This window comes from Podarcis pityusensis (assembly GCF_964106645.2).
Source record: "Podarcis pityusensis genome assembly, chromosome: 3".
Lineage (NCBI taxonomy): Eukaryota > Metazoa > Chordata > Lepidosauria > Squamata > Lacertidae > Podarcis > Podarcis pityusensis.
The window spans coordinates 56,226,378-56,240,647 of record NC_138026.1 but is presented as its reverse complement, the minus strand read 5'-3'; the positions used below and the strand labels follow the sequence as shown (position 1 = coordinate 56,240,647).

Sequence of the window (14,270 nt, the reverse complement as noted above, 5' to 3'; positions counted from 1 at the left end):
TATTCATATATTATCCAAGAAGCACAAAAAGCAGGTGCACTTGCATTATTATTATTATTATTATTATTATTATTATTATACTTTTCTTGAACTGTGTAAAGATGCCAGGTTCCTTCTCTGGTTGCTGGAGGTAATGGGAAGTACATGGGAAGCACAACTAAGTGAAGTGAAGCCCTCACTGAGTTTCTATAGGTGGGTGCAAGGCACCATTCTGTACTTTCCCAAGGGCCCTTGCAATATAAATGCCCTCCTTCCTAATACAGCCAATCCATCATCATGAAAGTCATTTGGCAAGTACATTATAGTAATGATGAACTGCAAGATAAAATGATAACAGTCCAGGATTAGTCTCCCTGAGCCCAAGGCATGGAATTCATTGCAAAGCTGACAAAAGTGTTGAATTATTCTATATAGTTTCCATCAAACCCAATTTAAAATAAAAATTCTTTGTAAAAGATCAAGGGCAGGTTTTGTATATGAAATTCCCTTTAAAAAGGAAGGGCTTGTGGTGACTAGGTAAATCAGACCTGATAAACAATACATTAATGTGGCTAGGTAAAAAAGAAGCTTCTTTTTCAGTACTTCCACCCCTAATGAGGTGTTCCTTAATATTACTGTGAAGCAGACTCTCAGGAATATACCATGCTCTGAGGCAATGTCACAGCAGCCTAAAGCTGGTCACTTCTTTGCTAATAAGACATGATGGTGTTATTACATTATCAGTGGGGGGTGGCTCATACGCTTCTTCCCTTCTACTAATTTCACTCGTTCGTGACTTAAGGACTAGTGTTTCTATGGCACCTATCTATATCAGTTAGAATCAATAGTTCTGCTTTAAAAAATAATAATAATAAAAGAATTGTATTGACCTAGCTAAGAGCTCCATCTTAATCAAATAAGGTTCTTTTTCTCCACCATGCCCAGTGAGCCCAAACTTGATTACAAAAGGTCTTGGTTCATTTAACATGACAAATTATTGCCAGTCTGTTGATTCATAGAAAGCCTTGGTGGGTTCTCTTCAATACATTGTAAGAAAATTCTTCAAGATGAACGTTCACTTGTAAGCTGCAGATATGTAATATGTACATGTTCCTTATAAAAGTTGGCATGAAAGCCACTCATTTCAGCAGGATGTGAGCCAAGGATATATAGATAGCACCTGCTGTTTGAAAACCTCTTGCAGTGTTTGATTGACAGAAGTATAATGAAAATTTCTTCTAGCGAAAGAGAAATCTACAATTGTCACACCCACCCTGCCCCCACTCCCACCATCTGGGTGCTAGAGGTCTTTGGATGTTCTGAGAAGGGTTAACAGAAAGTAACCATACTGACATTCATCATAAACTTGATTTTAAGTGGTTCAGGCACTGGAGCTGAAGTTTTGACAAATCTGACTCTTTTCTCATTTGCATACAGCAAAATATTCAGAGCAAAAGACACAATGCAATGAAATGGGAGCAATACCTAGTCAAACAGGGTTGCAAAAACCAAACCAAATCTAGGCACTGTTCATAACTAAGAGCATGCCCTTCGTGGCTGGGACACTAAAGAGGGAAGGAAGCAAGTTTGTCTTCCAGCCAGCCATATGTGGCTGTCTTCACTTCTACTTTAGTGCCCAATCCCAACCAGAGATTGGAGGAAAGGTCCCAAAGTTAGGGACTAATAAATCTGAGCCTTGGAACTTCTTGTTTAGACCTGAGAAAAAAGAATAGGCTATCTCTCATTTTACTGGCAAGCTGCATTTGACTTCAGGTCACATTTCTTCCTCTTTCCCCACCGGCTCTACAAACCGAATTGGCTCCTTAGTTTGTGGGGGAAATTGTGCCCTTGCTTAAAACTGTAGCCATAGCTTTTCGTTCTGATCTGAACCAGTGCTCAGAAGTGCCAGCAGTGATCAAAGTCCTAGAATCAAAGAGCTGGAAGGGACCTAGATCTAAATAGGATCCCACCACTACAAGGAAACACTGACCACTCCACCATTTAGCCTATAATGAATGGATCCATATGACAATGCCCATAACATCTGCCACAATCAGTAAACAGCTGTTTGTTAAAGCACATTCAGTGTCACATTGCTTGCCCTGTTTTATTTGGTTGAACTGTCTTGCTGATCTTAGAGTTGCATAACCTGCATTTTAAAAACTACTTGTTTTGAAACTAGGATTCATAGAAACCACAAGGTTTTCTATAAATTTCTCTGCAAGTGTGAACATAAGGTAATGATTCTGAACTGAGAATCTGTGTCCTTCTGAAGATATTACTTGGATCCACTGCAGTCTGCCTTTGGGCCTGGTCATGCTGCTGGTTAATGCCTCACAGGGCTACAATTCCCAGCACCTTTAACACGCCACGCTTCCCAGAATTCTTGGGGTGAAGTCATGTGCTTTGAATGTGCCATAAGTGCACCTTAAATGCATAGTGTGAGTACGTTTGAATGACTTTTCAGGAGGAGAAGTACAAAAGGTGGTGAAAAAGTGTATCTTCAGCGCATAACCTATGCAGCCCACACTGCTGCAACGCTTACATTCAACCAGCACCATCCCAATGGCTGACCTCTTTGCAGCTCCAATCAGCTGCTGCTTTTTGTTTGAAAACTGTCCTTCTAGTTATGGTAACGTCATCACAATAAGATTTTGCTTGGTGGTAATATTCAAAGGCAAACAAAGGTAATTCAGAATAAGGGCAAAAATGGCCCTGAGGTTGCAGATGCTTGATCCTTTTACAGTAACAATCTGAATTTTTGCAGGACTTTGGAGAAACATATTAGGCCCCCTTTGCACACCGAAACTACAAGGTCCCAAATACTCATCTCAGCCCTAAAATTAATTATGCTGTCCTGAAAGGCAAGCACTTACTGTAAAGCTCTAGAATAGCTAACTTGATTACGGGATTTGTTTTTTAAACAGAAAGGAAAGTTAGTAATGGTACCATGATAATTCTTGCAGTGTATTACGTTAGTTTCAGTGCAAGCAAAGAGAAATTGTGGTCAATACATAGCATGTTATATAGGAAGGCTTTCAGCAGGATCAATATGGAAATGGCCAGCCTTTATATAAATTATTGTAGTTGGTTGTATTTAAGTTGTTAGTGATGATGTATTTACAGTATATGAAGGAAGGACTTTTGCTCATTTTTTCTGTTATAGTGCTGTTGAATTATGCTTAGTAGCATATGTAGCACATTTATTTACATTTGCATTTAGAGAAGAGGGAGCACCTGAAGGGCAGCTGATAAATAATTTTTCTTTGGTTCAATTAGTGCAACTTAGGACTGTTGTTCGCAAATAGAATCATGGAACTGGAAGGGGCCACAAGGGCCCAACCTCCTGCATTGCAGGAATCTTTTCCCCAATGTGGGGCTCGAACTCACGACCTTGAGATTAAAAGTCTCATGCTCTACTGACTGAATTATCTTTTGCTTATTTTATCCCCTGTAGGGAGTGTGTGTACACACTGGATGCCTAGTATGACAGAGACCTGTAGCACGAAAAGGGAGCCAGTGGAGTTCAGTACACAAGCTGCACATAACATCCATCTGTCACAGCTACGGGTGGATCGGGAATTTGATTTGGTTTGCATTTTAATTTTCACGCTCCCTGAAACAATATACAAACAGAAATGCAGCCATCCTTCAGAATTCAAATTCTGTGAATTTTGTGATGCAGTTCTCAAACCAAACAATGTGTACAAAAATACACATATTAGGACAAGGTTTCCAACACAGTGCCCATGGGTGCCAGTGTGCCCAGGAGAACCTACTATGGCACCCGTGAAAGGTCTCAATAAATATCCTCTCCAAAATTCACAGTGTACGAGAGAATGTTCACTCTTCCTGCTCAGTTCCTATTTGCAGTGGCTGTGTTTCCTACATTAAACACACACCTTTATAAATGCCCACATTTCATTGGATGGCAGGACTGGACACCAAGAACTGAACAGAGGTGTAAAGTGCTTTTCAACTGTGAGCAACAGTGGCGGCGCCTGATATAAGTGCCCTTCCCCCCCCACTGGTGGTGGGATGGAGTTGATGAGGGGCATATCTGCTCCATTTTGTGGTCCTGTTTCCTTTTCTGCCCTTTTAGATCCGGCAGCCACTTTGTGTTATGCCATGCCTCCAAGGCAGCCATGTGGCAAACTAAAATCAAGGCGGGAACAATGAGAGAAACTGGAATTGACAGATCCATCCATCCCTATACACAGCCACTGGGCCCTTTGCAGTTTTCATTCACCCTCATCCCTTTAGTCTGGTAGAAGTGAATGGTAAACTGGAAATAATTCCCACAAAAATGATTTTTGTTTTCCTACAAAAGGATAACGTTGAAAAATATACAAAATATAGAAACACACACACACACACACACACACACACACACACACACTGTAAGCTGCCCTGTGATCCTCAGATGAAGGGCAGTAATAATAATAATAATAATAATAATAATAATAATAATAATTATTATTATTATTATTATTATTATTATTTCTGTGTAAAAACAGTTTGTAGGTGTGATTTTCTTCCTACTAGAGTCAATGATAAATCTCTGATTTATAACGACAATAGATTGCGCTTTGCAAATATTAGGTGGCTCGTCTTATTTTAACATAAAATAAATCACTTGGAGTGAAGGATACAAAATTATATATGTTTGTGACCTATGCCCATCTGCCATACATTTGTATAATCCACCCAGCCAAAACACTACTGTTGCAGTGCAGGAGAGTGGTAACCCAACAGTGGATGAAAATTCCTGCTGTTTGGCCCAGAAATTATTGGTAAGAATGTGAAAAAATAGTACAAATCACACAACAGGCAAACAAACACGGACAAAGTGAGTAAATGTTTTAATCCTCTACTTGCTCATCCTACAACTGCTGCATGCTATTGTAAGGATATAGATAGTAGTGTGTGTGTGTGGGGGGGGATTCAATTTGGCTTGCATTTGCAGACAAACCTACCTAATTTGCAGTTTAAGAAACAATATGCAAACCAAAACACAGGCATTCTCTGCAAACGTGACATGAAGGCTGGCAACATCAACTGCTTGCAGATGACCGCAGTGCCTGGAGACAGACAGGTCATGAACCCATAACCGTGACCAGAGGAGGAATGACCACTGGGGAAAGAAATGCCATGGTGCATCTGCACCACCACAACCGGATGCCTTCATCTGCCCCAGCTGCAACAAAACATGTCTCTCCTGCATCAAGTCTCTACAGTCACAGCAGGCGCTGTAACCTTCCAACAGCTTGACTTCACCCCCCAAAGGCACACTCCTTCATTGTCTCCCAAGACAGGTAGATGCCAACAAGAAAATGTCATACAATGATGGTTTTTAAAATAATTTTTTACTTTGTCAACATTTTATAAGGCTATTGTTCAGGACTTGAAATGTGTAGTGAAGATATTGCAACTAAGATTATTTTATTTTGATGGAATAATATTTGTTAACTCAAGGGATTTGAAAATGAAATGGTGACTTTGAAACAGGCGGGCAAAATCAATAGCCATTAAGTGAATGAGGACATTTTAATGTATAGAGCAACATGAGTTAATATACTTTTATCACCAAACCAGCTCATACCTCAGACATTTGTTTTGGTCAAACAGAGGAGCCAAAGAAAGAAAGAAAGAAGAATCCATCATTTTGAACCAAGTGAACTGTACCACCAAACCAAGAATGATTTGTGGTCATTCTAAACCAAAGAAAGTAACTAGGGGAAATTTGGTATATTAGAACTGAAGGACATATATGTGGATTACTTCATTTAGGTATCTCCTATCTGCAGAAACAGAGATGATAGAAACACTAGATGCAAATAAAAAAGACTGAAGGAAATCTTTCTAATACACTATGTTGACTGATTCTACTGGGTCCACATATGAATAGCAAGGCAGAGACAAGCTCTTCATTGGATTCCAGTATAACCCCTCCCACAGTTGGTATTTGCTATTACTGTTGGGCACACAACTGCTATGCCATCCATGCTACATTATTTACACATTTACTAGGCACCAAGTTCATGAGCTCAAGTAAAACTGAATAAACCAACATAGGATTGCACAGATAGACCACAAAGCTTGGCAGGAGAGAGCTCCTCACATATTTGGCAGGTGTCAATTAACTGTCTAGTGGGTTGCATTCATTTTGGTGCTAATTTTGTAGTAATACGCAAATGTTGTGTGGAATGTGTACATGGCACCCTCAGGCTTGCATTCCAGACCTATAGTTTACAGTTATTATGAAGTACACTGCTTAACTTTTCACCCTCTATTAATATTAGAATGTAGTGCCTGGAGACAGGAAGTAAGGTTGTGCATCCATAGCAGTGACCAGAGGACAAATGACCACTGAGAAAAGAAACGCCTTGGTGCATCCACAGCAGCACAACCAGATGCCTTCATCTGCCCCAGCTGCAACAAAACTTGTCTTTCCCATATCAGTCTCTACAGTAACAGCAGATGCTGTAACTTTCCAACAATTTTATTTCACCTCCAAAGGCGCACTCTTCCATTGTCTCCTGAGACAGACAGATGCCAACTAACCAGTAATCCTTTAAGAATGCGATTCATACTGAAAACAGATGCTTAAAACTTAATGATTGCTTAAACTATGCCTATCTAGCTATATAGTTACATTGTACTCTGTTGGGATATACTACACAAAAGGGTGCTGAAAGAGGAGATAATTGGATACTTACTGCAAGAAAGATCTGTAGGGAACTGTGAGCCACTTCTATATATTGGTATTCAAGAACACAACCTGAGACAGTGATGTAGCGATGGTCCTCCGGTGCCCAGTCTGGGGCTGGGGTCACAGATGTCACTGTGCAGCCTGGCCCATTCTCCATCCACCAAGAACGGTGCATTGAGATATTGAAGGTCAGTATAAGATCTGTTTCCTGTCAAGAGGATAAAAGAAGAAGAAGTAGGATTATGGATCAAGGTCCAATTTTCTGTTATCATTAGAAAGAACAGGCATCTGCATAGATCCATTAAGAAGAATCATGAGAGTTGAATGAAGTATGGGGTTCAAAGTCTCATTCACTCATGACACTCAAATAAAAATTGAATCTGAATTTGGAATTTGAATCGTTTCCATTCCATTTATGTTCCAAAGAGGTTGGCACATTTATAAATGGGTCCACTGGCAGGTGTGCCTCTGAATGTCAGTTTCTGAGAATTACAAGTGGGGAGAGTGCTGTTGTGCTCATGTCCTGCTTGTAGGCATCTCATAGGCATCTCTTTGGCCACTGTGAGAACATGAAGCTGGACTAGGTGCGTTTTTGGCCTGATGCAACAGGGTTCTTCTTATGTCCTTAAAATGTATGTATAATACATGTGACATTGTAATCACACCAAGCTCTTGTCTTTTCCCCTTCTGCTTCCATAAAAATGTTTATACACAGCTCTGTTTTATTATTTTCCTAACCCTTCACAAGGCAACACTTATTGCCGAAAGCTATTTCCCAAGGCACCGTGGCTGTCTCATGCATTTTCAGCGAAAAGAAAGTCTGCCACCAGCTGGCACATTCAGTAGAAATGAATATCCAGAGAAAGAGAACCAGCACATGTGCTCAGTCATGCAGAGGAAAGGCAAAGCCTCATGTCACAAATGCCCTCTCTGAGCCCAATCAATCCCACATATGCAGACAATCCCACTATTTTTATCATTAACATTTTGCAAATCAAGTTAAGATTTTTTTGGGGGGGGGAGGGAAGCACTGATCAAGGGAACTTCAATGCACTAGAAGGCTGCTGCTGCTCTTCACAGCCCCAAGAGATCAGTGCTGTCTCCTCAGATTCCACTGAGCACTGAAACCAGCTTTCACTCTCTGCAACACTCAACAAGCAATTGATGCTGTCAATTCTAACAGTGCAGATCGCTTCTAGGTAGTATAAGTATGCTGAGGGCACAGCTTAGGCTCAACTTATTAGTAACTAAATAAAACAACTGGTACTAAAGCACAAAAACCAGTGGATTAATTTATTATTGTTCACATCTATTATTCTGGAGCATCAAAATTTAAGATGAAACACCACTATTACAACTATGCTGTTTTATACCGCTGTTGTACACACTATTAATATAGGTGTTGCTTAAAACACGGCTGTGCATACCACAGGCTGAATGAATTTTGAGTGGACTCTAAAAATGTCTGCAATAATAGCAAGGGACCTCTCCCACCCTGCCTTGAGTAGTTGCCGTATGTTTTCTGTTTAACATCTGTGTTTCAAAGACTGCCAGGGAAACAGCTGCCTTGAAGCTGTAGAACTTAACAGGAAGCGTTGATACACATTTGGCATGTCAATATTGCATTCTTACTAGCATTCATGTTGAGGATGAATTTATAATCCCAGTTCAACAAACAGTTGCTTCCTCTTCAGGACACAGAGCTACATCTGTGCAAGTTTTATTTATTGCCTATGAATATAGTCAATCTTTTGTAAATCCTGATGATATTTGAAAGCCCTGCTAATGAAAATGAGTGTATTAAAGTAGATTTAGCATTCTGTCCAAGTGAGAAACAGGAGTGGGGGTGATATACAAAAATGTGTCTTGCTTGGCATTCTTAAGGTGACAAAAGATGATTCTAAATGGGTCAGGTATGGGTTCATTTCAATGGAAAGGCACAAGCTGGATTCTTAGAAACATGGTTTGCTTAGACAACTTCACATGTGGCCTGCCTGCGAGAATGTAACATAATTTTTTTAAAGAAAGAATTTATCTAGGCATGCCTCCTCTCATGAATTCTAGCTTAGAAACTATAATTTTAAACACCTCTGATCTGATTCCCCACCCACCCTCTGGAAGTAGACATGGTCAAGTCTGTCAGTTTTGGTTTCTCTTGGTTTCCAGTCTCTGGTTCTGTTTTCCACATTTCCTCATCAGTTTGTGATTTTTTAAAAAGTCTTCAGGAAAACAAACCAGCATTTTAGTGCAAATTTATCTTAATAGCCACATTTTGTCTGCATTTTTTGCCGACTACACAAGTTTTGCTAATCAGTTCCCCCACATATAATGCATTATTGTATGCTATTTTCACAAACAGATGCATGTACATTTTACCCAAGTATATGATTCTTAAAAATAAATTACTTGGCTGGAAAAGTGCTTTGCAACAGCTAGAAAAGTGTGCCTTTAAATGGATGGTTCTGTTTTGGTTCACGTATTGTTTTGGAAGGTTTGAATTAGGTAGGCTAGCCTTTCAGTGCAACCTGAACTGACTTTCTTCCCCAGCCCAGTTGAAAAGCAATCCATATAGAAACAGTGCCCTTGGTTTTCCGTAAGAGATACTGGTAGAGCAGCATAGGGTGTTTGCCAATCATCCTGTTGAAAAATCATCCTGCAGAGATGACTGCTGATTACACACATGCACACCTCAGGCTCAATCAAAGTCACAACCAAGAAGAATCACATATTGGATGAGACAAGTTCATGTCAGATGAACAGTTGATGTTGGAACAGTTGAAACTAGATAGTAACTCTTCAGAAATCTTTGATAGTGTCAACAGGCAAGAGGCAAGTGGGTAAGTTGAGCCAGTAAACACTATATTTCCTCACATTATAAGTCCCTCACCAAAACAATTCGTTCCTGCCCTTAGTGATTCCAACTTGTATCAAACACAAAAATGCATGTCTAGTAGAGCTGAACTGAATTGTTTGCCGAGTTTCAAGATGGAATTTGCTTAGTCAATGATGGGAAGCAGTTTTGAACAGCTAAGCAAATATTAAGAAAATGGAACTGTTTCTCTGATTTTTGTAAGTCATTCACAAAAGCACTGCAAAAAAGCCACAAAAGCTTATTTTTAAAGCTCCAAGTACTCTGCTGCTTCTAATTTTGCCCACAATTCAGGAAAGCTCATGGATCTTTGGAGTAAGGGAACTGTACAATTCCTGAGTATGTCTGGCCAAACCTGATGAAGTTCCCTGACCTAAACGAATACACCCTTTATATTGATTGTGAAATTGTTGTTAGGGCTGGGGGCAGCGGCTATTAGGCATATATGCTGGGGAGAGAAGGGAGTATAAAAAAGGATTTTGCTTAAATTCCTTAGAACTATGCTTCCTTAGACTTGGTCTGACAGCCTAAGAGATTGTACAACTTCCCTGTGAGCTAGTTCAAGGACAGCACAATTCTTAAAAACAGTATTGAGGAGTTTTTGAACATTTTCTTCTAGTGTCCACAAATTAAATAAAAACTAGATTTAATTTCTGGAAACTGCTGAAAACACCCTGGAAAACAGATGTGCTTCTCAACAATAAAAGCAAACGTGAAACTAAGAAAACTACATCAACTCAGCTCCAATTTTCTGCCATGATATGTCATCTCATTTTGCTCTACATGCCACAATAAATTTAACAACGTGAATTCTGCTCTTTCATTCAAGACTAGATTAACCATTGGGCAATTGAATACTAGCTGAGCCCGAATAGGGCATGAATTGACATGTTGCTATGAGGAACATCTCTTAGTGGAGAGAGTATCTCTTGATATGTTGCGTTGAACTCCCTTAAAATTTCTAGCAGCATGGAACATGGCAGCTGGTCCCTTATCATATGAAAGGAGAACAGCTTTCATACTCCACTTAAAATGAAAATGTAAATTGCCAGTTAACTGCCTAGCATATGGAACTGCACCACCACATTTCCTACATTAAAACATAGGGGCGGGGGGCATTTTTCAACATGAGGGCTGCATTTCTTTCTAGGTAACCTTCTGAGGCCAGTATCCCAGTGGTGGACAGGACCAGAAGCAACAAGTCACCTTTTGCCATGAACTTGCAGGACAATGGAGAGGAGGAAGAGGATCCTGGTGAGGGGTATAGGTGGGACTGGAACACACCGGGGCAAGCAGGGGACGGGGAAGGAAGTGCTCATGGGATAACAGAGGATGACAAGGCAATGGGGGTCAGTGCACAGGATCCAGAGCCACAGGACCTAGAGCCAGAGAGGCCCCTGTTCCCACAAACACAGCGGGCTCTGAGTCATAGGGATCAGCAGGACAGGCGCTTTAGGAGGCTGAGGCAAGGCAAGGGCCCACAGCCCAGGTCCTAGCTAACCAGGTGGGGTTCCCTAGCCCTGGAAGGAATTGTATGATTCCTTAGCTGGAGTAGACTTGGAACAGGTGAGGGTTAAACCCAGATGCTGCAATCAGCATGCAAAGTACAGAAAGGAAGCAGAGCTGAGGCGCTGCATCTTCTCAACTGCCCATGTTGATGGACTTTGACTTGGATGCTCCTGGATCTCTACAGAAACTGTCCTTTGGGTTTGACTCTGGATTGTATCTTGACTGTTGGAGTTCAGACCTGGCTTCTTGGATTGACCCTGGACTGTGTCTTTGGACTTTGCTTGTGTGGATTGAACCTCAGACTTTGGACTTGGCCTACTGACTAGCTGCCAGGTAGGCCAGGGGTTAAGGATACCTTTGTGCAGTAGGCTTGTTTGTATTATTAGTATTAGCATTATTAAATCAGTTCCTATGAAACATTTGAAGTGATTTCAAAATACTATAAAGCAGCAAGCGAAAAGTATTTTCTAACCCAGTAATAACACTCAAGGAGTGTTCAAAGCAGGGCCAGTGCAGGGTGTGGCCTGGTCCAGGGATCCAGAGTGATGCCTTTGGCCCCTGGGCCATGCTATGACAAGTGTCTGCTAGAAGGGAGTGGCAGAACACAGCTCTTGCCACTGCACATATCTTTAGAAATAGACACAAGAAAGTGGTTGCTGTGTGATAGCTAGGAAAAAGGTGCCCAGAATACAGTTCAATATAAGGTTCACCCACAGCCTGTTTACTCCAACTCAGGTACAAATCTCTGATTTGGTGCACTTTCAAAGGCCTTAGTTTTGTTATAAGCAATGTGGTTAGCCAACAGAAGAGCGGAGAAGGATGAAATACAAATAAATAAATCTACAGTTAGTTGTTAAGTGAATTTAAAATTAAAAAGTGTGTGCAGTGGTTGCTTGGCTCCCTGCACTTGACATTTGCTTCAGTTAATATGTGAAATATCTTAACAACAGCCAAGATGGCAAATTGCTTTGTGGCAAGGCTCCATTTCATCAATATTTTATAAAGAGTTAATAAATAATTGAAAGAGGTTACAACTGTATTAAAGATAAAAATGTGCACTATAGAATACTCAAGCATGTGAGTTCTCCAACTCTGACTTAAAGTGCATTCTGGGTGGGCAAGAAGCAAGTGTACAAAAAAGGAGAGTCCCAGGAAACCTCCATAAAAATAGGTTGGTGGGTTTACTGGCCGCTGAAACATCCACTATGGCAAGAGGCCAGGGAGAAAACCAGTGCAGGAGTATAGCCCATGGTGAGAACAGTGGGACCTCAGCACATTATTTTCATCCTATTTCAAGGTTGAAATTACATTAATCTAAAGGAGAGGGATTGTATGCTTCACAGTGAGTCACAGCATATATCTTTCTAGGAAAATCTTACCAGCTTCAGAATGGCAGTTAGGTGAAACAAAAAGTCATTATATGCTGGCCATGATTGAGGGCAAACTTTGCAAGCACAATACTCAAATTTTGTATTTACGATGTATAAACGGAGAGATTCTAGGCATTGCCTGCCCAGCAGCCAAGTCTCGAAGACCTTTATTCTTAGTTGATGCGATAAAGCTGATCTGCAAATACTCTCTCAAGGCACTCACTTCAATTATTAACACACAATTTATTAGTTATGTTACTATAAATGCCTTAGAGCTGAGCTTTTTGCACTGAGAGAAGAGGAACTTGACTCCTGACTTCTGACTTCAAAACTGCACATACCTTGACATTCTTTGTGCCAAGACATGTTGGCAAGTATTTGATCTCTCCTTCCATACAGGAGTGTCATTTCTATTGAAACTGAACCAGCACCCCAACATATTGCAGAGTAGCAAGGATTTACTTCATGGGACTGGAAGGGATTTGTTGATCTGGTTCCTGCTTTCAGTTACTGTGGGGCTGAAGGCAGATTGTGGCTGGGACACAGGTGACATTAGGGCCTTGACTCCAATGGCCCACAAAAGAGAAGAAACCAGTTTCCCTAAGGGAAAACAGGGAGTGGTGGGAATAAAACCCCATCTTCATGGCAGTTTAATAGGAGAACCTTAGAGTTAGCAAGGTTGTGAGGCAATTGAGATTTTTTCAGGGCATCAGGGAACTTCTTTCTCATTGTTGGTGCTTGTTAAGAGGGATAGGGGCTTCACACTGCCACCCTCAACCTACTTTAGGATGGGCTGCAGGTTATTAAGAGTGTAGCAGGAGGTGCTTCGATCTAGACAGCCTTCCTCAGCTCCAGCCTCCTGCTTGAAATACTTGAAGGACATCAGGTTTTCCCTTCCTTTAGGTCTTCAGAAAAGCAATGACAAACCTAGACAGCATCCTAAAAAGCAGAGACATCACCTTGCCAACAAAGATCCATATAGTTAAAGCTATGGTTTTCCCAGTAGTGATGTATGGAAGTGAGAGCTGGATCATAAAGAAGGCTGATCGCCGAAGAATTGATGCTTTTGAATTATGGTGCTGGAGGAGACTCTTGAGAGTCCCATGGACTGCAAGAAGATCAAACCTCTCCATTCTTAAGGAAATCAGCCCTGAGTGCTCACTGGAAGGACAGACTGTGAAGCTGAGGCGCCAATACTTTGGCCACCTCATGAGAAGAGAAGACTCCCTGGAAAAGACCCTGATGTTGGGAAAGATGGAGGGCACAAGGAGAAGGGGACGACAGAGGACGAGATGGTTGGACAGTGTTCTCGAAGCTACCAGCATGAGTTTGACCAAACTGCGGGAGGCAGTGGAAGACAGAAGTGCCTGGCATGCTCTGGTCCATGGGGTCATGAAGAGTCGGACACGACTAAAAGACTAAACAACAACAGGTCTTCAGAGTTGAGCCATGAAACCTGTAAGAGCAGAGCCTCGGTTTATTTGAGGTGCGTGCTCCACTTGATGCTTTCTCTTCATGCTCCCATCCCCTCTGAACCATCTGAATGCCTATAGCCAGTTCTGTCTTCACTGTAACCACACTAAGCCAGAATAGCATGGCACTGCAAGTTGTTGTGGGGTCTCCTATCTGGATAGGTGGAGTTATAGGTAGAAAGAACTGGCATTCCTAAATACTGTGCATGTTGCAGAAAGTAGTAAACAATTAAGTGGATTTTTTTTTAAAAAAGATGTTCTCTCTCTCTCTACCCATGACTTGCTAATTATAAACAGAAACTTTGCAAGCCCATCCACCCACTCTTCCGAAAAACCCTGGATCTGTGATTCTTCCTATC

The 14,270-nt window shown here is 41.1% G+C and overlaps 1 protein-coding gene across 5 annotated transcripts in view; it reads right to left on the bottom strand.

The window, feature by feature from the left end:
- The window catches only part of NKAIN2 (sodium/potassium transporting ATPase interacting 2), a gene marked incomplete at its 3' end in the record, with an annotated part of 443,436 nt that overhangs the window by 90,134 nt on the left and 339,032 nt on the right, over positions 1-14,270 (bottom strand). For all 5 annotated transcript variants that reach the window (XM_080999765.1, XM_080999762.1, XM_080999761.1 and 2 more), the window contains one exon: positions 6,699-6,899. In XM_080999765.1, the coding sequence (XP_080855891.1) occupies positions 6,699-6,899 (201 nt within the window). The remainder of the gene's footprint in view (positions 1-6,698; positions 6,900-14,270) is intronic.